Source organism: Nymphalis io, chromosome 3, assembly GCF_905147045.1.
Source record: "Nymphalis io chromosome 3, ilAglIoxx1.1, whole genome shotgun sequence".
Taxonomy (NCBI): domain Eukaryota; kingdom Metazoa; phylum Arthropoda; class Insecta; order Lepidoptera; family Nymphalidae; genus Nymphalis; species Nymphalis io.
In genome coordinates, this window is record NC_065890.1 from 10873730 (window position 1) to 10897030 (window position 23301).

Consider the following 23301-nt stretch of genomic DNA (forward strand, 5'->3'; position numbering starts at 1 on the left):
AACTTTAGGTAACATGAACACTTTTTATTCTACTAGAGTATTATAGAACCAGTATTAAATGTCCCAAAATATGAAAGATATATATAAAATAAAAACAATAATTAATATAGGCACATTGTATAATTCAAATGCGGTTTAAGTAGACTACGTTTTATACGCAACATGTATACAAATTATTTAGCCAGTACTAGTCTTTTATTTCAATTTGATTACAAAATCACTTATGTTTTACTTTTTAGAAGATTTCATTTAAATATCAATACTATAAGTAAAAAACGTTAAACTGTTAAATATTATCCGAAATTCGGTTTAAACGTGTTAAATTTTAAAGCTGATTTTTTTATATTAAAGGGAAACAGCACCTTGCTATTACATATTATGATATCGCCTTTGGCTTATTATTTTTACTAGAGTATTCTTAATTTACGAGATTCTTAATCGTGATACAAAATCAATATATACAAATATAGATAAATCACATTACAATTAGTTAATAATACAACACTTAACTTAGAGGTGGCATTGAGAGCATGGTATTTACAGTTAGGTACATTCGGTTACAATAACTATAATTATCAAATACTTCTCGTATTAAGTATACTACAAGCACACATGTACAGACACGAATGTCCTGTACATAATTAACAATTTTATATTAACATGAGGCACGGGTACTTTAACACTAATTTATGAAAAGGATGAAAATGTTATTTGTACAAATAGTTTTTGAGTTAACAAGTAAGGAAACTATCGTCCTCCAAATTATTTAAATTTTTGTTTGGTGTATCTTCGTCGTATTGTTAACGAGCTGTCATAGAGTCTTACTATGTGAACGGGCAGCAAAATAATGAAGGGATATTGAGGTATAATCAAGTTCGTTTATTTTTTGCTTTTCCATTAAGAATCGCCTCCTCTTGTTGGCTCTTGCGAGGTCGTAAGATGAAGTTTAAGTTGTACGCCGTATTAACAGCATAATATACGTTGGCGTTAGCCGGCAAAACCATTTCTGAAAAGTAAATATTTTATTTATTGAAACATATTTATCGAAAACATACAAACGGGTGAAAAACGAAATAAAATATTTTCAGTGAATTTGAACTAAATCCCCAGAGCATTTCTGGTGATCTCGGACATACCTAGAATGATTTAGCAAAATTGTTTTCTGGTATGATAGGATATCTCAAAATTGTACTGTCCGAAATAATATCAATATATATAATTCTTCCGTACATGTGTTTGTCACATCTTGTGTAACTCCTAAACGGTTAGACCGATTTTGATGAAATTTTGTATGTATATTTCAATGGGTTCCTGCATGGTTTCAAAACACAATTGGACCCGGTGGCACTGCTGTTGGTATGTCACCAAATGAAATAATGTCTGTAATGGTAGGACGACGTCTACCAGGTCCGCTAGTATATTTATATATAGGCAGATAATACACTTTTATATTATGACTAGCCATAGTATGTTTTCGTTTGTTTTACAAAAAAATATTTAATACGTTTTAATTGTGAAAAATGATACATAAGTAATCTTTAACAAAGTAAATTATTTACAATCTTCTAGGCATGTAAAAGTTATGGCATTAAAAAAAAAGAGTGAAACATACCTTTATCCGGCAAAACTTGAGCCAAGGTGTAGCCATCAGGATCGCCATCGAGGTTGAGTTTGAGCATTGCGTTTCTAATCACCTGCGGTGTGCGTTCGTTGTTGCTCAACATTATTGATTTATATAACACTACACCCTCGGTCTCCACACAATCGGACTCATATGTTACTCGAATTATGTAGAAATCAGGACCACTCCTAGCATTCGGGTGAGCAGGACTCGTAGCTGCTATTTTGCCATTTGCAGGTTTCTGTCCACTATTTGCACTTGATAAAGAAACATCTAATGAAGGTATAGACGACGAGGACGAACCATGGGACAATCTTGTCGGTGATATTCGGCGCTCCAGGCTATCTCTCTTCCAGGTATTTCCAACACCATCTGTCTCGCAATAAAATTGAGAACTATTGCTGGAACTCGTACTAGCAATAGAATCATTTTTCCTGTGTCCGTGGTTATTGTTATCGTTTAATTTTTTCGGACGCCTTTCTTTCGGTGGATTCGTTGGTGGTTCGATTTGACACGATAGCTGATACGCCTCCCTATCATCGAGCACTATCACCGAGTCGAACCATCTATCAAACATTGGATCAGTAGGCAAATGGTAAGCGTTGGCAGCACCTTGTAGTAATTTAATCTGCGCAAGCACTTCGAATTCTTTCCTTCTTTTATCGAAATTTATTAAACCATCGGCGACGGTATCGGGAATAGCGGTGTCGATCATCGTAAGGTCAGTTAAAAACGTACCTAAATAAGGGATCGTCCCATTACTGACACCTGGCGATCCGCGTTCGTGTAGCAATTTTTGCAATTGTCTATCATTTTCGCCTACCGTATCAGCAAACTTCGCAGTCCCCTCGCGCATCAAAAGTTCGCGCTGGGCCCATCTATTATTGTCCTCGCTGAATATCCTCGCCAGTTCCTCGAACAATTCAGCTTTCTCCTTAGATAGCAACGCCCACGTCTTTCTCAGCCTGTACACGGGATTGCTCTGCAGTCCCGAAATTATGGCTTTCAAAGAAGAAAAATTTTTAAGCACCCTCAATTCCCTCGCTATGTCTAGCCACGCCGCGAGGATGTCGGACCGGTCGACGGGCCGCAGGTTGGGCTCGACGAGCACCGTCGAGATGACGCGGAAGGAGACGGCGTTGAACTGGTTGACGGTCGCCAGCACGGTGGCGGCGTCGTGCGAGCGGTCCTTGTCGCGGCGCGACCACACGGCGCCCAGGCACTGGTGCGGGACGAGCTTCTTGAACAGCTCCATGTCCATGCGCGTGAGCTGCTCGGCGAAGTGGCGGTGCGGCACGTGCGGCAGGCGGTAGGCGCTCGTGTGGTGCGCCGGCACGCGCATGCCGGGCGCCAGGCACACGCCGCCCGCCGCGCTGCCGTTGCGCTCCGCACTGAATATCGCTAGCTTCTGTAGCACCTGCCGAAGTCGATACGTTTCTGTCAAACCTGTCTCTATCGGCAGTACTTATTTATTTCTATTTTCATTATTCTTGAAGCGCAACGTTATAGTAAAAAAAGAGTATTTTCAATTCTACCAACCAGAAGCAATAAGCAACTCACTCGTAGCAGTAATTCTTTGAAAGTCATTTCAATTACAATTCAACATAAAACTAGAAATGAAATTAATTTTAATATAAATTGAATTGCCAAAATATCATTACATTAAGGTAAAAATTAAGTACTAAAAAGGTACTTCTATGTTCCATATTTTTTTTTATATTTGTCAGTGATCATCTGAAAGTTTGCTATATATAAGAAGAACAAGCAACCTTCGAGTGTAGCTCTGAGCCAGGCAGGTGAAGCTGTGTGAAGGCGAGAAGCTGCTGCAGTGCGGGATGGTGTGGGGGTTGGCGAAAGTCCTCCGGGTAGGTATCCAGCCAGACGTGGAGACATGCCACCAGAGTCCTACAACATACCGAGTGATGTTTATATAATCACAAAGACAACAGTTTTACTACTGGCCAGTTTCCTTTAAATATCAGGAACCGCCGTAATGAATTACGATTTAAGTAAAATAACTTATATGAAACTATAGTTTAACTAACATTTTTAATGGATTATATAATTTTATGTTTGATCTTAGATAAGAACAGAGGGCAGCATAAGCATTTAAAAGAAAGTGCACTGATATCATTATGTATAGACTAACTTTCTATGTTGTTGGGATGTGTCAATCGCTGCTGGGAGAACATCTTCCATCGCCAGTGCTTCATATCGTCGCAGCAAGAGATCCAGTACTCGACTGCATTCCGCAAATGAACTATAAAACAATACAAAAAAAATTTACAAAATTATGTATTCATAAATATTATACACAAAACAAAGTATTGGCCTTTACAGTCTATCTTTAGCGCCGAATTAAAATGTAAACTGACTGAGTATCTTTGAAAACACTTAGGCGTATGATATGTACCGGCGAGGAGACCCATCGACAAAGCTATCGTTAGATTATTAACATTGTCTCTGTGATGGAACTGATGTAACCTTAAATTTCTTTACAGGGAAAAATATTAAAATATTTTTGTGTATGTCAGAAAATATACATGTATAATTTACACATGTATATTTTCTGAAAATATACATGTATTATTTTATTGTTTTTTATTTTATTGTCATATTTACAATTTAATAATTACTAAATACTCATTAATGTGTATGTAATACATTCATACAAACAAACATTAATAGAGACTTCAGTTTGAATGAGAAGTTTAGCACAACGCATTAAAAAATATAAATACAGTGCAACCTCGATATAACAAATCGGAAGGGAACATTTAAATATTCGTTATAACAAGTAATTCGTTGAACTGAGGTTTGTTATTCGTTATAAAGAGGTAAAAAAATAGTTTTATTCACCTCAACATTACGTAATTATTAGATTAAGAATCATACATTGGTGGGAACATTATATAAAAGTTTTAGGGTTGACAAAATTCGTTAATCAGAGGTATATATACTTTTTCTTGATAGTTGAAAATTCGTTATAAAGAGGTTGTTCGCAAAAAATGTTCTTATTGTAAAGGGATATTTTACATTGAGTCTTATGGACAATTCAAGGAGATTACGAAGAATTTGTTAAATCGAGGAAGTCGTTATATTGAGGTACGTTATATTAAGGTTGCACTGTATGTATGTATATCGTTTATTTCCTTAGTCCTTGGGAAGAAAAAAACTGTCTATTATTTATGTTTTTTGGCAAATGTCAGTATAGCTGAAGCCGAGATGGCCTAGTGGTTAGAACGCGTGAATCTTAACCGATGATCGTGGGTTCAAACCCGGGCAAGCACCACTGTATTTTCATGTGCTTAATTTAGGTTTATAATTCATCTCGTGCTTGACGGTGAAGGAAAACATCGTGAGGAAACCTCCATGTGTCTAATTTCATTGAAATTATGCCACATGTGTATTCTACCAACCCGCATTGGAGCAGCGTTTGGAATAAGCTCCAAACCTTCTCCTCAAAAGGGATAGGAGGCCTTAGCCCAGCAGTGGGACATTAACGGGCTGTTACTGTTACAGTATAGCTTAATCGAAACACAGCACTGATTTTCAGCTCGCTCCTTGGCCTCGATCTTACGCTAATTCTATAAGACATTTATAATACAAAAAATAACAGATAAAAAAATATGTATTTTATGAATTATCTTCGAAATAAAATTAAATTAATTCGAAATTAATTAATTAGTTTATAAAAATTTAAATTTAATTAAAACTGAATTATAATGTAGTTGAGTACATTTGTATTGCATGATTAATAAAAATATATCTGCAAAACGTATGGAATGATGGTAATATATCAAATGTTTGTTTATTTTACTTTTCTAACTATCGGATAGGACAGTAGGCACATTACATTACGCTATTTGAAGCTCGTGCTCACACAATGACCTTACGGCCGTAAACAGGAAGACATCTTATACTTACTGAATAGTTTTTATTAAAGAAAGAGGAAATAATAATAACTACATATGCACCGATATTTGTGTCTAAAATAAATAAAAACTCGTAAAAAAAGTAAAGTAATTTGCATATTGTTTCGCTAAGGCCTGTAAAATGTTAGGAGTTTATATTATCAGGCTTCTCTTCATCTTCGGGTTTGTGGATATACGAGTGGTGAAACTTTTTGTCACATGAAGATTTCATTATGTTTTTATTTAACATCCACAAAGAGATAAATTATAAACCCAAATGAGGCCCATTGAAAGACATTAGTGTAAATATCACATATATTTTTGGGCTATAATATGAACTTCGTTTTATTGTCTAACTTATAATGCTACATTTCCCAATATGCAATGCCGGGCCGAGCCAATCATAAGTTATTGGTTATTAGGGACAATCAAATTTTAATAGTTTCGTGCCTCGGTAAGCACGTAACGCCTTTCCTGAACTCTCTAAATTTAATATAAAATAAATATATTCGTTTAAAAACCGAAAAACCGAGAAAAAAGTTTACTTCAGGCCTGTCTTACTATCGACTAAATTTAGATAGTTATTTTATAATTAGATTTATTTATCTGAAGAGATCTATATTCAGGTGATTGTTAAAACTTAAGAAACTTTCTGGCTTTAAGCGAATTAACCCCTTCACAAACCATACATTTCACTATAATTTAATTTTGAGAGTCAAGGAAAAATTTCAAATATTTCAACCTATTTCTGACACTCATTATTCTGAAGCTGTTTAAAGCTCGTGTCAATGTTTTGCTACAAACTGAATGAAGCAATAACAAGCTATGTGAACAATGGATATAAGTGCTTGAGTCTTGATTATTTTTCGCTATTCGTGTTTCATGTTTTCATAAAAGTGTAATAAGAAAGCAGCCAATGAGTTTCCAGGAAAAATGTCCCAGGATAATGAGTTAAAAAAAACAATTCATTTTAATGTTATTTCGAATGTAAAGTAGACAAGCCAACGTAGTTCTAATTTTTAAAACGATTGTACAGTTATCAAAGTAAAATGATGTTTAGTACAAATTGCATATAGAAAACTTCAATTTAAAAGAGTTTGTAGGAAATCACTTGATTACAGTGTAAATTGATTTATTAAAACTAGAAAAGAAATAACGAAATATTCAGCCAAATATACGAGTTCGGTATAACCTACACATACATGGATTTAATCAATTGTATTGACGGAATGTTTTTACAATATTTCATTCGAATAAATATGACATAATTGTTGATTATATTTTTCCACAAAAATAAATAAAACATAGCGTCTGAAATTTTCTTCTAAAACTGAGTGTGAGAACGGTATATAAGCATTACATACCGACTTTGTTAAAAAATCCCGAAGAGAGCATCGACCCCCGAGATTGTTAACTAATTTATAAGGATAGAACTAGTGTCACGGTCACAAAAAAATACCTCATACTAACTTCCCGGACTTAATAATTATTATTAATAATATTCTTTCTGTATTTTATAATGACTTAAATAGAGTTTCTATTTCCTTACTAGTATTTCATGAAAAGTTTTTTTTTGTTTTATATACCGATAAGTGGCAAGGAAGACGTTGACGTATGTTGACTCCAGCTCGCCATCGTCGGTGGCCAGTGCCTCGACAAGACGTTCGACGGTACCCGCCTTCACGAAGCGCACACGCACCGTCTCCCACTCCAAGTGAGAGATTTCGTCATCGGATTCCTGAAAAAGTAACAATCATTGTTTTTACAAAACTGTGATATAAGTTTATTAAGAATTATTAACATTATATATTTAAGCATATTAAAATGTTACTAAACAGTACTTTTGTTACAGTACAATAATTATGCTTAATAAAATTTTAAACCAATTCTATGATAATTGATAATTATGTTCTTATGGATGGCATGCTTTAATACTTAACATCCAAATAGACTTACATATCACTCGTATTCAACTACAAAGGCTTTACGCTCGATTAACATAGAAAAAAAGGATATTACAGCAACACCACAAAGTATTACACTTTAGAAATAAAAAACAAACAGGTACAGAATGGAAAGCAACAAAATCATAAAAACAACGCTTACTTTAAATATAAATAAAATAACTTTACTTTTTTTTTTTTTTTATAGAATAGGAAGACGGACGAGCATATGGGCCACCTGATGGTAAGTGGTCACCAACGCTCTTAGACATTAGCATTGTAAGAAATGTCAACCATCGCTTACATATCCAATGCGCCACCAACCTTGAGAACTAAGATTTTATGTCCCTTGTGCCTGTAATTACACTGGCTCACTCACCCTTCAAACCGGAACACAACAATATCAAGTATTGCTGTTTTGCGGTAGAATATCTGATGAGTGGGTGGTACCTACCCAGACGAGCTTGCACAAAGCCCTACCACCAGTAAACTTGTCACATATTTTGTATTACATCATCATCATTACAAACCTGTATGTTATAATTTAAAAAGGTACCTTTCCAACATCAAACATTGTCAGAAGATCTGACTCTTTTATTGTATGGCCAGAGAATCGCTTTCAGCAAAGGGTACTGATCATCAGAGCCAGCACAATAAATTCTTCTAAACGTTATTTTAAAAATTTGAACTTTTATCATTTCTTATGTTCTCAATACATCGTCAAAATCTTTTATTTTTTTAAATATAATAGAATGACGTCAAATTTTTTTTTCATTCATTCGAATCAAAAAGAAGCCAAGATGGCCCAGTGGTAAGAACGCGTGATTCAAACCCGGGCAAGCACCACTGAATTTTCATGCTTAATTTGTGATTATAATTCATTTCGTGCTTTACGGTGAAGGAAAACTTCGCGAGGAAATCTGCATGTGTCTAATTTCACTGAAATTCTACCACGTGTGTATTCCACCAACCCGCACTGTAGCAGCGTGGTGGAATAAGCTTATCCTCAAAAAGGGAGAGGAGGCCTTTAGCCCAGCAGTGGGACATTCACGGGCTGTTACGAATTTAGAAGTCCTCAATAAATCCATCTCAATTTATTTTACATGTACATATTTGTTTAATAATGTTGGTAAAGAGAAAAAAGATTAACAATAAACCTATTGTTTAAAACAATACAAGTTTTGAGGTTAAGCAAATTAGATAGTGGTCCAGCAATCACATTTTATAGTCATCGTATTGGTTTAATAGCATTGCATATTTTTAAACAACAATGTTATCGAATTCCACTGATTCATCAGAATATTCCAACCGTTTCAACTATTACTCATGCATATTTTTAAGTTAATGATTGTACTTTTAGCATTTTGCACTTAAAACACTTTAATTATAAAATATTTCTTGATAGTTCGTGTTCTTTCTACAAATAACTTTTAGGTTAAAAACAAAACGATTAATAGACATATAATAATAATATAATATATGTTGATCGTAAGCCCAAAAGGGCTATAAAGCAGACAGGTTTATAAAAATAAACCTGTCTGCTACATAATATGAGGAAATAAATAAATATTTAGTTCAGTGCAATACCCAGTATTACATTTTGTTTTTCAAATACTCACACTAGAAGCTGAGCGCGTTGGGCGATGATATCGCACCTTCTTTAGATATACCGTGTATATTGCACCATCCACCCGTTCTTCGCCCCACAATCGCCATGTCGGCTGCTGAAACATACCATTAGTTTATCAATACATAAAAGAAAGTTTTAATTTAATTGCATTAAAAATACTGTTAATGTATTATCGTGTGAATCATATATTTGTGCCGTTTGCAGTTGAAACACATTGGCCTTGGAGTAAAACTGCAAAAAAAACACCACATAAACACCCTTTCTTATTGACTCCACTCCAGAAGAGCTGTTTTTTTCTCCCCAGAGAATCTGAACTAGAATACGCGGTCATAAATATACTCTTTTTTACATAAAACTTATTAAGTTTTCTGTATAAATAAACATAATTAGATAAATTGTATATATTAAGTAAAAAAATATTACATATTTTTACGATGACGACCACTCTTTTTCCAATCGCTACAGTGCAAATGTGCAACGTAAGCTGTAATATTAGGGCAAGTTTTCGTGAATTGAACTAACTTTAGCGTATATGTAATTGTGTCTTAATTCCATTAATATTAAATAAATTATATTAATTAATATTAAATAAAGACATTACACATTCAAAAAAATAAGTATCTATGATAATCCTCAGTCATATGTTATGCATCACCGATTTATATATATAGCCGTCTTCTCTCCCTACGTTACTTTATGAACAGTAGGTATGTTTAACAACATTTTTACTCAGCTTATCTAAGATTATTATTTATACACGCCTATTAGTGATGTATTAGTATCAATTATAGTAACTGATGTAACTCATACATAATCGTCATCAATGCCACTAGAGAACAACACGGGCTCGGCCTTACTGACGCCGCATATTCTCCACATGGCCCATGTCGCGACGTCACACAAGACGTCACTCCGCTCAGCTGAGCGCGAGCATTGCGCTCACTTTCACTATCACACAACACGGTACAATGTAGATGCTCATGCAAATGTTTCTAATTGGATCAAACACTCGCGAAAGAGGCGACTACGCGAACACGACGTGCGTGACGCGGGTGAAATCGCTGCCGCGCGGCACACTTGCTGGAGACACCCGGCACGGATTATTTCCTTTAACTAATTCTACGACGCAAACATGTTATATTACAAAAAAAATATCGAAAACAAAGCACTTCTCAATTTAATAACTTATTTAAAATAAAGTAACTTCGATGCAAGAACATTTTCACTATTTCATGAAATTGATTAACGCATATGTTTAATGTCAATCAATAACACGCCGTCACATTGTATTTTTTGTGCAGTTATTATTGATACAGCTGAACATACATTTATTTTTGTATTTTTAAATAAAATGTTTACAAGATACCGCGGAACGTAACACTATGGCCGCTCAACGGCGCAGACGCAAATGACTGCTCTCTCGCAGAGAGATCGCGTGAAAAACTTCGATAGAGCAAATGAATGACGCTGGTACCTGTTAATATCATGTCATAACACAAGAAAAATACGTTAGTGTGCTTTGTGTTGAATCATCAATAAATCAAACTCATTTATGTATTTTTAATAGCAATAAATAATATCGAAACAAAATACTTTATACAAATTATGTATGTTAGAATTGCCTGTATATATATTTTTTGTAGTACTGCAAATAATAAACTGTACTACTAACATGAGATGACAGAATGAATATATTGAAAAATATAATGAAATAAACGCCATTTTTTTCTTCAGTTCGAGCGCATGAGTAAAATGATAATTCCCGGTCCGACTTAATAATTCTAGATCCCAATTGTGTTGCAACTCCGTACATAATAACATATAATATTAATATTTTATAGCGTATATATAACGTCCGGCCACCGCAACCACTTGCATAACGATCGATACAATAGTAATAAGTGAACAGTGTCCATTAGTATACAATTATAATCGATGTTGTTGTAAATATACGTTATTATCGAATCGCCGACATTTATAAGGAACGAGAGTTACCGTCAGTATGAGAAAAAAGAAGAGCACATAACATCAAAAGCTTTGTATATTTTTAAATAGGATATATGTTATTTACAAACCTCGAATGCTACACAAAGCCGAAAGCCATGTGAAAGTAGCATCTGTAACTGTGAGCTACTATCGTTTACTTAGTGTATGGGAAATGGAAATGGTAGTGGGAAAATATTACAAACTTTTTAAGTATATTAACCCTACAGTTAAATGAATATTAAAAGTAATTAACATATGTTTATAATAACATCAGCGGGTATTTTCGACCAATGTGATTCGTAGTAATCCTTTCACATAGGTTGAGATCATAATACAAAGTTGTAAACATTCAACTGAGGTACATAATAAAAATATGAAGAGCATAATTTAACCTGTACCCTGAATTTCTGACCCGGTACATTTGTCGAAACAAACAGAAACAGGTCGAGTATGAAATGAGGCCGCAAACCGTAACTGTAGAGCGTCTCTTCGCGCGCCAGTTAATTTCCTTTGGTATCAAAACGGATACACTTGTATACATGCTCCTACATAAAAACAAAACTAAAATAGGCACTATTTAATAATAATAAAAATCTGTTTTACGAAACAAAGAAAGAGAGGAGAAGTGCCGTAATAAGTTACGTTATACACGTTTAAGCATATGTTAAAATTTACAATACAAATACGCTAACGACCACGCTAATGACCTCGTGTCGAGAGTAGTAGAGTAGAGTAGACGTGTGTCATGGGCAATAGAATAATTACCCTTAAGTGAATTTCAGGTTAAACCTAAAAGTTACAACGTATAATATAAATCGATAGACAAAACGCGATTGACAGTTGACAAAAATATTTGAATATAATATAATAGTCGTCGATTAATAGAGGGTAAAAAACGATTACTTTAATGAAAATTATTAGTTAGAACTAAAAGTTTGCCTTTGTGTTACATTAATTAATGTTCACTCAATGGAGATCAAGAAGCAATTAGTGGCCATCGACACACTATTCTACTTCTATCTCGCGTAACGGAACTGTTAGGAGTTACTAAAATTCAAATTTGCAAGAATTATTATTAATTTAATATTTTATAAAGTCAATTATAAATAAGTAACATGATTTAATCATTTAAACAAAACAATGACTGGGTTTTTCACATTATTTTTTATATTAATTTTAGCGAAGATAAATGAAACTAAAAACCCATAAAAATTATGAATAACTTTACGTATTTTAGTTATATAGATGGACGGGCAAATGGCCACCTGATGGTAAATAGTCACCATTGGTACTGTAAGAAATATTTACCATTCCTTACATCAATGATGGCCCAGTGGTAAGAACGCGTGAATCTTAACCGATGAACGTGGGTTCAAACCCGGGCAAGCACCTCTGAATTTACGTGTGCTTAATTTCTGTTTATAATTCATCTCGTGCTTTTCGGTGAAGGAAAACATCGTGAGGAAACCTGCATGTGTCTAATTTCATCGAAATTCTGCTACATGTGTATTCCACCAACCCGCACTGGAGTAGCGTGGTGGAATAAGCTCCAAAAACCTTCTCCTCAAAAAGGGAGAGGAGGCCTTAGCCCAGCAGTGGGACATTTACAGGCTGTTACTGTACTGTACTGTTACATCAATGAGCCACAAAGTTTTCTTACGTTTGTTTTGGCAGCATCCGCTGGGTAAAGCTCTAAGTGGAATTTTCTCTTATTGTAAGATTACAGAATAAGCTATCTATCCTTCGTAATAGAGATAGATAGAGTTCCATATAAATCGAATTAGCAGTTTTTGTGTGAAAACCGAAAAAAACAAACAAACATAACTTTAGCGCGTCTTTCAATTATTAAAATGATTAAAATCTAATATTACTCTTCCTATGTGTGTGTAATATGTATACGTATATTTTTTGTATACGTACGTCGTTATAATGTTGTTGTATGAATATAAAAAATACGCAGCCTAATAACATAAATGTGAATATAACTGGTTTAATTTGATAACACATCTTGACGAAACTACTACACTACACTGAGGGAACTTAAGTCCTGAATAATAGTGACGTCCGATACGATGCGATATATCAGAATTTCGAAACTGCAATACACGATATATTGATACATAACGCGATATATTGGTTACACGATATGCTTCGATATATCGTAGATATTCCTTAAAAAATATTGCATTTATAATTTTATTGTTATATTTTTTCACAATCATAACGATTCCCAATACCTACATAACAATATGATAAACATTGACATTGAATATATTATTGTTATTCGTCATAATATATAATAAATAAGTAAATTATGAATTGAACAAGAGCATCTTTATTTATAATCAGTGGCAACTGTGAATAAACTTATTGATAAAAACTTTCTAAAAAATTATAAAATCATTAAAAATATCCCTTTGAATTAATACACTCTGTACGCTTGTCGATTCAAATGCATTCCATACGGTTACGGTGCCGTTACAATATTTTTTTGAGCATTCCTGCTGAACAAGGACATATGCACGTACGTACATATATAGTACATATTAAACAAATTACGGGATTTACGCAAAAATGGATGAAGTCACGGGTAACAGCTAAGTAGCATCATATAAAGTTTAATTTTAGATTGTATACTATATATCTACAAACAAAGTAAGTATTATTTCCATACTTATATAATGTAGTTTTTATCAGCTTAAGGCAGGCGAAGAAACAGATATTTTTATCAAATAACGTGGATAAAGGCAGATAAAAGTTACTTGATAGTGAGAACAATTTTGTCACATATACAATATGTCACAGCAGCCGTTGTGACGCCTGTGTCCGGACGACGTAATACAAACATTTATATAAATGATGCAAATAACAAACCTGCAAACAAGGTACATAAAACGAATATAGTATCAAAAGAATTATGAATAGAAGGCTAGGAAAAGGGGACATTCTGTAAGAGAGTTCCTATGTCATACAATTTATCTTGTGTAATGACGATTTAAAAGCGCTTGTAGGAGTCTACTTAACACAGTTTAATTCGATTTTGGTTTGAAGATCACTTATCACTGATAATAATAATAAGGTACTACACTAAAAGAAAAACTGTGATAAACTATTATTTTGAGGCTTATTCTTATTGATAAAAAACGTTCTAAAAATTATTAATTCTTAAATTAAAAAAATTATAAATAGCTCGAATCTTTTTCACCCAAACACCAAATAACAGTTGATCGAAGTAATCGGCATACTTGCTACCATGCCTTTATGATAATTTATTTATTAAGTTTTAGAATCACCAAATAAAATGTTACAAAGAAAAATTAATTAACACATGATAATTTACGATAATTTAAGTATTATTTACATTAATAACTTAAAATAATAGAATTAAAAATAGCTACTGTAAAAATTATGACCGCATGTCCCATTTGACTCGCAATTCCGACTCCCTGGGCGAAAAATGAACCAGACCTCCTGTCACCAGTAGACGCAATAAGACTTAGATAACGAACTAAACCAAGTAAATTTAAATTTTATCAATAACACTTTTTCAATTTGTCAAACTTGATGTAGTGTGTACAACATGTCTTACTTAGGCACTTAAAAAACCAGATTGTTGTTTTCAAAAAAATGCCTCATGATTCGTGGGATATAATTAAAAATAGTTTTGATGGGATTTCTAGGTGCCTATCGTTCTTTATATTTATCAATTTGCAAACTTCTAAACTAACAAAAAATAAATGTTCTAATATTTAAGCTTTCTAAAACACTTGAAAACCAGTTTTAGCATTCTTCGAGTATTCGCGAAAGTATTTCCGTGAACCAGTTTTTCTAATTTTAATTTAAGGATTTATTTATTAATTTTATGATTAAGGCATATATGTACATAAAAATATAGAGTTTATGTAGATCATGACTCAAATACTAGGAACGTTGCTTTCGCTGTGAGATACCACTACGGACAAGTCTTTTGGCGTGACATGGCATCTACTTCGAAATTGAAACGATCCGGTAAGTATTGAGCTATAAGATGTTTGTTCAGTTTGTCTAAGTCGGATGGAGTTGTCTAGTTTGTCGAAGTAATCTCTTGGATTTCGTGCCGCCCTCTTTTATTTATGTACGAGACTGCAGTGCGATTGTCTGTTTGGAGAAGTATCTGTGCATTGGCATTCCTAGTATTTTATTTTCAATAAATTTGATAGAAAATAAAATAATAAAAAATAAACGAGTTAAAATAATCCGGAATGTAATTAATAATATAGCATGCAAAATAAACGCTTTATCAATTTACCTCCTGTTGAATTAACACAAGGTCAGCTTCAATTGAAATGAACTGGCTTCAATTATCAACTCCAACTGTACCGGTATGTATGACTACAATGGATGATACGGAAATATCTTACCCATAGCGGCAGACGTTGATAGACATTAAATGCAGATAATTAAGTCGAATAACCGTACGTCAGAACAGAGAACTTTGAGCTACAAGAGTAACTTCAGCAATAAACATTATATTATAATTTTATCTTATTTATATTGATTGTGTTATTGTAAAATAAAAAATTTGCACAAATAAATATAATAAAATATTTTTAACTTTAACATCAATCTTATTATGCCTCAACGTGATTGTAGTTAACATGCCTAAATGATTAAATTGGCGAAAAAGGAAACTACTGAGTCTCTTGCCGGTTCTTCTTGATAGACAGTTGGCATCTCAACGATTCAAAAATACATGCCTACATGAGTAAAGAATATTTTGATTTTGTAAAATATTTTAATGTAGCCCTTATATAATTTGTGGCTCCTACATTAAATGAGTATTACTGTTTATCTTTCACGAAATCTTGTTTTAAGCTGCTACTTAATATATTAATGTGATTAAACTTTGTCCTTATTACAAAAAGTTCCATATCGAATAGAATGAAAATGATTCTATTAAAAGCAAATTCTACAAAAGACTGCTTCCGCCCACAACACCCCATACCTCCACCGCCATAGCTAACAAGTCTCTCTTTTGTAATGCTAAAACCATTTTACGATTCTAGGACATGATTAATTTGACCAAATATACATATTTTTCTTTTATTAAAATTATATTTTCATATAAGTTATCTCTTTTTCTGTGTTCCTTTTAATAAATGTAGTTAAAACTAAACATTTCTTTTATTTTTACAATAAAAGACAGGTGCATTGTTCAAGCTTCATAACAAAAGCAATTTTAATTTTGGCTGGATGCCAAAATCGATTTTCAATAAAATTCAACATTGCTCACTGCACCCAACCTATAATTTTTATTATTCGAATTGCAGTTTATTTTCATAAATCTAATTTTTCGTTTACATGGATTTAAGGTGATCTATGATTAATCGGTTTTGAGACATAGAAGGTTAATACTTACAATTCAATTCGCACTACTTTTGATTCTCATAATTATTTGGGGTCACAAAATGACGATGGTCTTTAAAGTATCAAGTTTTCTTTCATAATGCCCGTAATTACATTATCCGTGAATATTTTGACAGTGTTAATCTGCTAGCTACGCTTGTGCTTATTATTCGCCGTCGCTACTCGCTAGCGAGTATGCCACACTAGCTTCCAACTAAATCCTAAAATACTTTTCTTTAAAAGAAACAAAGTTGGCGCAGCGACATACTTTGCAAATTATTCAGCGTGTAGTAGTAAGGCCTAGATGAAGTCATTAGGAGAAATTGTGGTCGCTACATACAGTCTCTATAAAGATATCGAGACTCACACATACATACAAATCGATTTATAGTTTTAAAAGGTCAATCAACAAGTAACCAAGCACTGACAGCTACCTCGACCAATGTATCAACTTGCGATGCAACAGCGCGTATCGCCACCAGTATCATGGGCACTATTTAAATTTTTCGACTGTGTTACGAATTTTTGGAAATAATATATTTGTAATTACGTATTTACATTTCACGTTTCAAAGTCAGTTTCGAAATGAATAAAATAATATTTGAAATTATTATTTCATATTATCTTAAAATATTGTTTTATTCATTTAGAAACTCACTTTGAAACGTGAAATGTAAACGCACTTGTAACGTTATTGTGTCCGGTTTCCGTCAATATGCACCCAATACGAATTTCCGCAATGAAAGCAAAATGAATCGATTCGCCACAGATTACATAACGCATGGCTACTCAAAGAAAACCATAGGTACTTAGAAATTTAAAACCTCTGGGCACTATTGGAAGCTTTCATCGTCATAATAATAAAAATAAGCCATCAATTAATACTCATTACTTACTATTTTTAGGGTATATACTTTATTTGAACAGTACATTTCCTACGTCGTATTACATATCCAAGATTCGTTGTACATAATTTTGTATTAAGAAATATTTCGAATGATTACAGTTCAGGGTGATTAATGTTCGTAAATATTATTAACCCGTTATCATACGATCCAGAGATAGCATATGATAGCCTGCCCGAAGTACACTATAAAGCTGTAAGCGTGACCGACGCGCTCGGTTGACGACACCGACAAATCCTGTGTAGCGACGACTGACATGGACCCAACTTTGAGTAAAAATCTAATATAAATTACAAATGTCTTCTGCGTGTGAGGCAAATGGTCATTTAATTGAATCATTGTCATCGTCTATCAACCTATACTAATACTTAAATGGATATAAAATTCTAAATATACACATTATTTAAAAAAAAATCACCATACCATTCAGTTGTCTACTACTACCACCAAAATAACTTGTTTGATATCATACATATTATAAGTTGTTAGTTTTTGGTGTAAATAATCATTACAAGGTAATGAGTAATTTATCTCGTGTAATGTTGAAACGATTTTAAAGGAAATTATTTAGATCGAGTATTAATTTAACACTTTATAAAGTCACTAATTCCTGATTAGAGCTTATTATGTAATAAACAAACTAATAATACTTTATATTTTGAATTTGCATTATGCTTTACATTTTAAATCAAACCTAAATATAATAATAATAATAATAATATAATAAATAATAATAAAAATCCCGGGACATTTTTCACACACGGATATCTGATCCCAAATTAAGTTTGTACAAAGCTTGTGCTATGGAAACCAGACAACTGATATACTACATATACTACTTTTTTTTCGGAAATACATACTTATATAGATAATTACACCCAGACTCAGGACAAACAGACATGTTCATGCACACAAATGCCTGTCCTGGGTGGGAATCGAACCCACAACCTTCGGCGTGAAAGGCAAGTATCTACCAACCACGCCAACCGGCTCGTCAAATCAAATATGATCAACACTTAAGATTGTATATTATTATAATATATTACGTATATACATTTGCAACAAAAATGACATCAGTAACACTAATGATAAGATCTATATTCCCATTAAAAGAAGTAAAAATCAAAACAAACAGTAATTAGTGGAAGTGGTAGTAAAAACTCGAGACAGTAACAATGAAATCAGCTGAGCTGAGACTGGACGCGCAGGTCGTTGCCCCCGACACCTAAGCAATCGATAGTACTGAGAGCATCGTCCCGGTTACAGGGTTATAGTAAAACTCCTAGTTGAAAAATCATTGCTATACGTTTATTTATGCATGATAATTCATGCTACATGACTTTCTCAAATTATCCGTCACATTTACCAACTATGACATTAATTAAAACAATATATAAACTTGTACTCCAGAAACTATAATTAAGGAAAAAACCACTTGATTAGGTAAATATATAAAATCCATGAATCAATAAATATAACCAAAAAAATTTAGTAACGGGAATGTCAAGTTTTATAATTATCAAGTAAAAACAATATACATAATATATTGATATATTTCAGGTTACTGAAGTACATATCTAATATCGAAAACATTCTAATTCTAAAGCAATTCTAGTATTTACTTAACGTACGTATGTGGTATAATTAACAAGAAACTACCTTGTTTCATTGATGACGCGACGCCGTGAATCATGACACACTTAAGAACAACAAAATTGGTTATATACCTACTTCATTGTCTGAAAATCCTTTGATAAAATAGAAGGAAAAGCAATATATTTAATTCTTCGAACAAAAATAACTTTATATTATCGTACCAAAAAGAAATAAAAAAAACTACGTTTACATGTAATGCTTTTTATATTTGATATTATTAATCAATGAAATATTTGTCAAATCATTAATATTTTTACTTGCTATTAACACGGATAACAAATTACATAATATGCTTAAAGTTCTGTTGTCTCATGAACTACATGATGTAACCCTTACAATATATCATACAAAATGATTTCATAAATTACGGTACACATTAAACATGACGTTAATAACCGCAAAGCGGTTAAGAAAAAATAGCAAATCCTTTTGAAAAGTTTTCATTAAATGTCAACCACAAGTGCCTACGTCAGCTTACACTTATGCAGTATTATACACGCTATGTACTACGGCCCTCAAACACGGTCGGTAGAGGGCCGCCGAGTTCCGACCTATCCCACTTAACCGCCCCCCGGCAATTCGCTGAATTGAATTACGCAGAAACTCATCAGACCATGATTGTGGTATGAGATTTAGAATACTTATTCTATAAAAAAATTTTAAGTTATATTTTTAAGTATAAAACTGCGGATTTTATCTCCTAACCATACCTACAATTTTTAATATTATTCTCATTGTTAGTTAATTATAACGTACCGACCATTTGTATCTTATAGTCATCAAAATTGACGAAAATATTTTATTTATTTACTAAGTCTCATAACATAAACGGAAATGTCCTGGATTTCAATCACACATTCCTAAGCGTACAGACAAACAACCGTATACATAATTTAAGCCTTGACCTGCATTGTTAAGGAATCCTTTAAAAACCTTTAGAAAAATATCTAGAATTTTTTCAACATTTGCACATAAGCTAATTATATGTTAAACATGTATGTATTTTAAGATTCAATGGTTCTGTGGGTGGTAGCATAGAGAGGTTTTATTTTGTATTCAGCACTCTTATTTTGATAATAATTATTAATCAAAAACATTAAGGGATTGTAATGAATCAATGATGTTATAAAACTATGGATAACTTTGTCGAGACAATATGCGCGACAAATTTACATGGCTATGTCCTTGTCTATGCCCCGAATGATAGTTCAAATAATGTCAAAATTCATGTGCGGTTGTGGATTTGTCGTCACGAAGTAAGACACAAATAGACAGAGTCACTTTCGCACTTAAATTATTTGTCTAGTTTGCTACTTATGGTATAAAATTTATATTACCTGTACTACTAGTCAGGATATTCCTCAAATTTAAATTTAACTTATTTATTTACACAGACGAGTTTAAGAGCCGCTTGATAATAAGAAATTACTTCCACTTAATAGACTAATGTCGAAGTGCATTGTGATGTGAAATATAAGAGGTATTCTTACAAAATGTAAATCATTTAAATTACAAACTTTCAAATCCAAATTAAACACTTTACAAATGTTTACGAGGTAGATATAAGTATATGAATCAATCACCTACATATTGTATATACTTAGGTAGGAACGTGAAGGCTTAGCGCGTTAATCACAGAATTATATTGTTTTTAAATCTTGTTCAAAGTCACAACAGGTCACTATTCACTAGCATTGTTAAATACAAATAATAATTAAGAGCAATTATCCGTTGCTATTACGGTTCTTTTCCGTACCCAATAATCACTGTTCGCTGTATAGATGAAACAGAAACGATTGCAGTTAAATACAAAGTCTATCATCGTATGTTCATATTCATACATTCGAATGAATAATATCATCAAACGTTTGTTTGTTTGTAATACCAATGGTGGTATGTGTAATGATTCGTCATCGATTTATGCGCTGTCAAACTAAACAGTAATTTCCGTTATATTTTACATTACAAGACACAAAAATTATATTAATGCTATGAATAAGAAACTAATACTAAGAATAAAAAATCGAGATTTGCTATCATAATCTACCGTCGTACATATTTAAGGAAAACAAAGCCTTATAATAATAATTGCAATATTATCTGAAAAAAAACGTTTTCAACAAAAAAAGATTAAGACAATGCAATAGTTTACTAACCATTTACACACCAAAGTCCTCTATTGAATTATCAGCAACAAAAAACAAAGCCATATATAACAAAATAAATCTATTAAGCGCCTTATGTATCGATACAGCTTCATTCTTTCAACACACGTTAGACGAGGACCGCAACTAACCTTTACGTACCACCGTGTTTGTGATTTGCGATTTTTGGTGCGGCGGCGCTCCGCGCTGCGTTGGTCGCGTTGGTGCGCCGGCGAACGCAACGCATGGCACTTGGCCGCCAGGGCTTTAGTGCGCTCTGCCAGCGAGTGCCGAAACTCACCCCCGGCACACCCCCGCACCAGCATCTCTCAACTTGCTGCTACCACGCACGCACTATTTGTTCCCCGAACAGTATCACACATGACTTATATCTATTTGTTAGTTCGGTGTATTTATTTCTAATTTGATATTGAATCTTATCAATGCCAAGAATTTATTTTAATAGTACATATTGAAAATAATGTTTTTATTTTTTTTAATATTATTAATAAAAATGTAATTTTTATTAATAAGTGTTCGCAAAAAATATAAGAGAATTAGATTTTCTGTTAATTAAAAATACTTAACACAAGAAAATAATTAAGCATTAAGTAAAATACGTCTCGCAAAAAATTAAGGTTATTATAATATATAATATTATATAATATATTATAATATTAAAATATATTTAACTTACATATACATAAATCTGGGTTTTTATGAATTCACTCAATAATTAAATTCATTGTAATTATTCACAGGAATTACAGACATAGATAATAAGAAGCCTGATAATAAAATAAAGTGTATAAATATTGGAATTCAGTTACGAAGCAAGGTCTAGGTCGAGCACTCAAGATAACGTTGGAAATACCACGCTCCCATCAACACATCAGTATTGATAACGCCCACAGCGCGGGAGCAACTCAATCATGCATTCATCTTATAGGTTTTCTTCACATACTCACTAATTTAAAAATACATTTAAAAAGGATCAACAAATCAAACAAAACGTTCGATCGATGTTCTAATTTATATAAACCCTTTATTATGCAAATAAGTCCTTCAGTAGACTCACCCATATATTCACATAGATTCATTAAATATAATTAATACGAAACTAAATTACATCGTAATTAATTAGAAATTTTAAAACAATACCTTATATTCACTTATCTATTCTAGCAACTGTAGAATTTTATTTTTATTATGGCCATTTTATAATTAAACAATCTTTAATAAAAATGGTATCGGTAGTTAATAGTCCAAATAATTCTGTATTTCAAAGTAAAATATCGTTTAATAGCTTAAAAATATAAGTCCACTATCAACCAACACTCGAAAGAAACAAACACGAAAACAGTTTGACACAACAGACGCCATCTTGGCGCCGATTTTCGCAGACTTGAAGCAATTTTGTTAATAAGTACAAGTACCTTGTGTACTACATAATAATCTTGCTTTTGTATATAAAAAAAAACTTTTATTAGAAATAAGTTTTTTTAATTACATACACATTTATGTAAGTATAATATTACTATTTTATACTTACAGAAATAAAGCTACACAATTCCAAATCGGGAAAAACGACATTGCACTGCATTGATATAATTACTTTTCATATAATATCTAGTAAATTGAAGATTTAAATATTATGGTATTCAAATAGAATAATTTATGAAAAATAATATTTATTTCTTATTATATGACAAATCCAAAACATAGTTAGTCTTATCTCGTCCGTACGTTCGAAATATCATTCATCGCAGTTCTATTAAATATGTTATGCCTCTTCTTTAAGAAGTAATAAAATAGTCCCGTTTGTCCTTCAACGAAGGTTTATGCTAAAACTAAAGTATCACAATAGAAACCTATAACATCAAGATTAACCCTGCCTCACTGTGCAAATTTTAAATGTCTGAACTTTGAGACTATGAAGTCTAAAGAAATGTATACACGTAACTTTTACAAAACAAAAAGAATATAACAAAATGTATTAATTACTATCCTAATGTTTACCAAAAGACACATACATATATGTACATATATCCAAATATTGTCAACTGGGTCGGCAACTAAATAGGATATTGGGTAATTGAGGAAGGGAGCGGCTTGCA

At 32.7% G+C, this 23301-nt stretch overlaps 1 protein-coding gene across 7 annotated transcripts in view; it reads right to left on the reverse strand.

The window, feature by feature from the left end:
- Nucleotides 1-858: 858 nt before the first annotated feature.
- Nucleotides 859-23301, reverse strand: part of LOC126781072 (ral guanine nucleotide dissociation stimulator) — a 30202-nt gene continuing 7759 nt past the window's right edge. The window contains exons 2-8 of one of the 7 annotated variants that reach the window (XM_050505860.1): nt 21337-21620; nt 9098-9202; nt 7122-7273; nt 3771-3881; nt 3391-3526; nt 1613-3038; nt 859-1006 (exon numbers count right to left, since the gene is read on the reverse strand). In XM_050505860.1, coding sequence (XP_050361817.1) covers nt 870-1006; nt 1613-3038; nt 3391-3526; nt 3771-3881; nt 7122-7273; nt 9098-9202; nt 21337-21510 — 2241 coding nt within the window. In that variant the 5' untranslated portion in view covers nt 21511-21620 and the 3' untranslated portion in view covers nt 859-869. Of the gene's footprint in view, nt 1007-1612; nt 3039-3390; nt 3527-3770; nt 3882-7121; nt 7274-9097; nt 9203-9918; nt 10643-21336; nt 21682-23301 lie in introns of those variants that run through there. The other 6 variants (XM_050505861.1, XM_050505859.1, XM_050505863.1 and 3 more) reach the window with 6 other exon arrangements.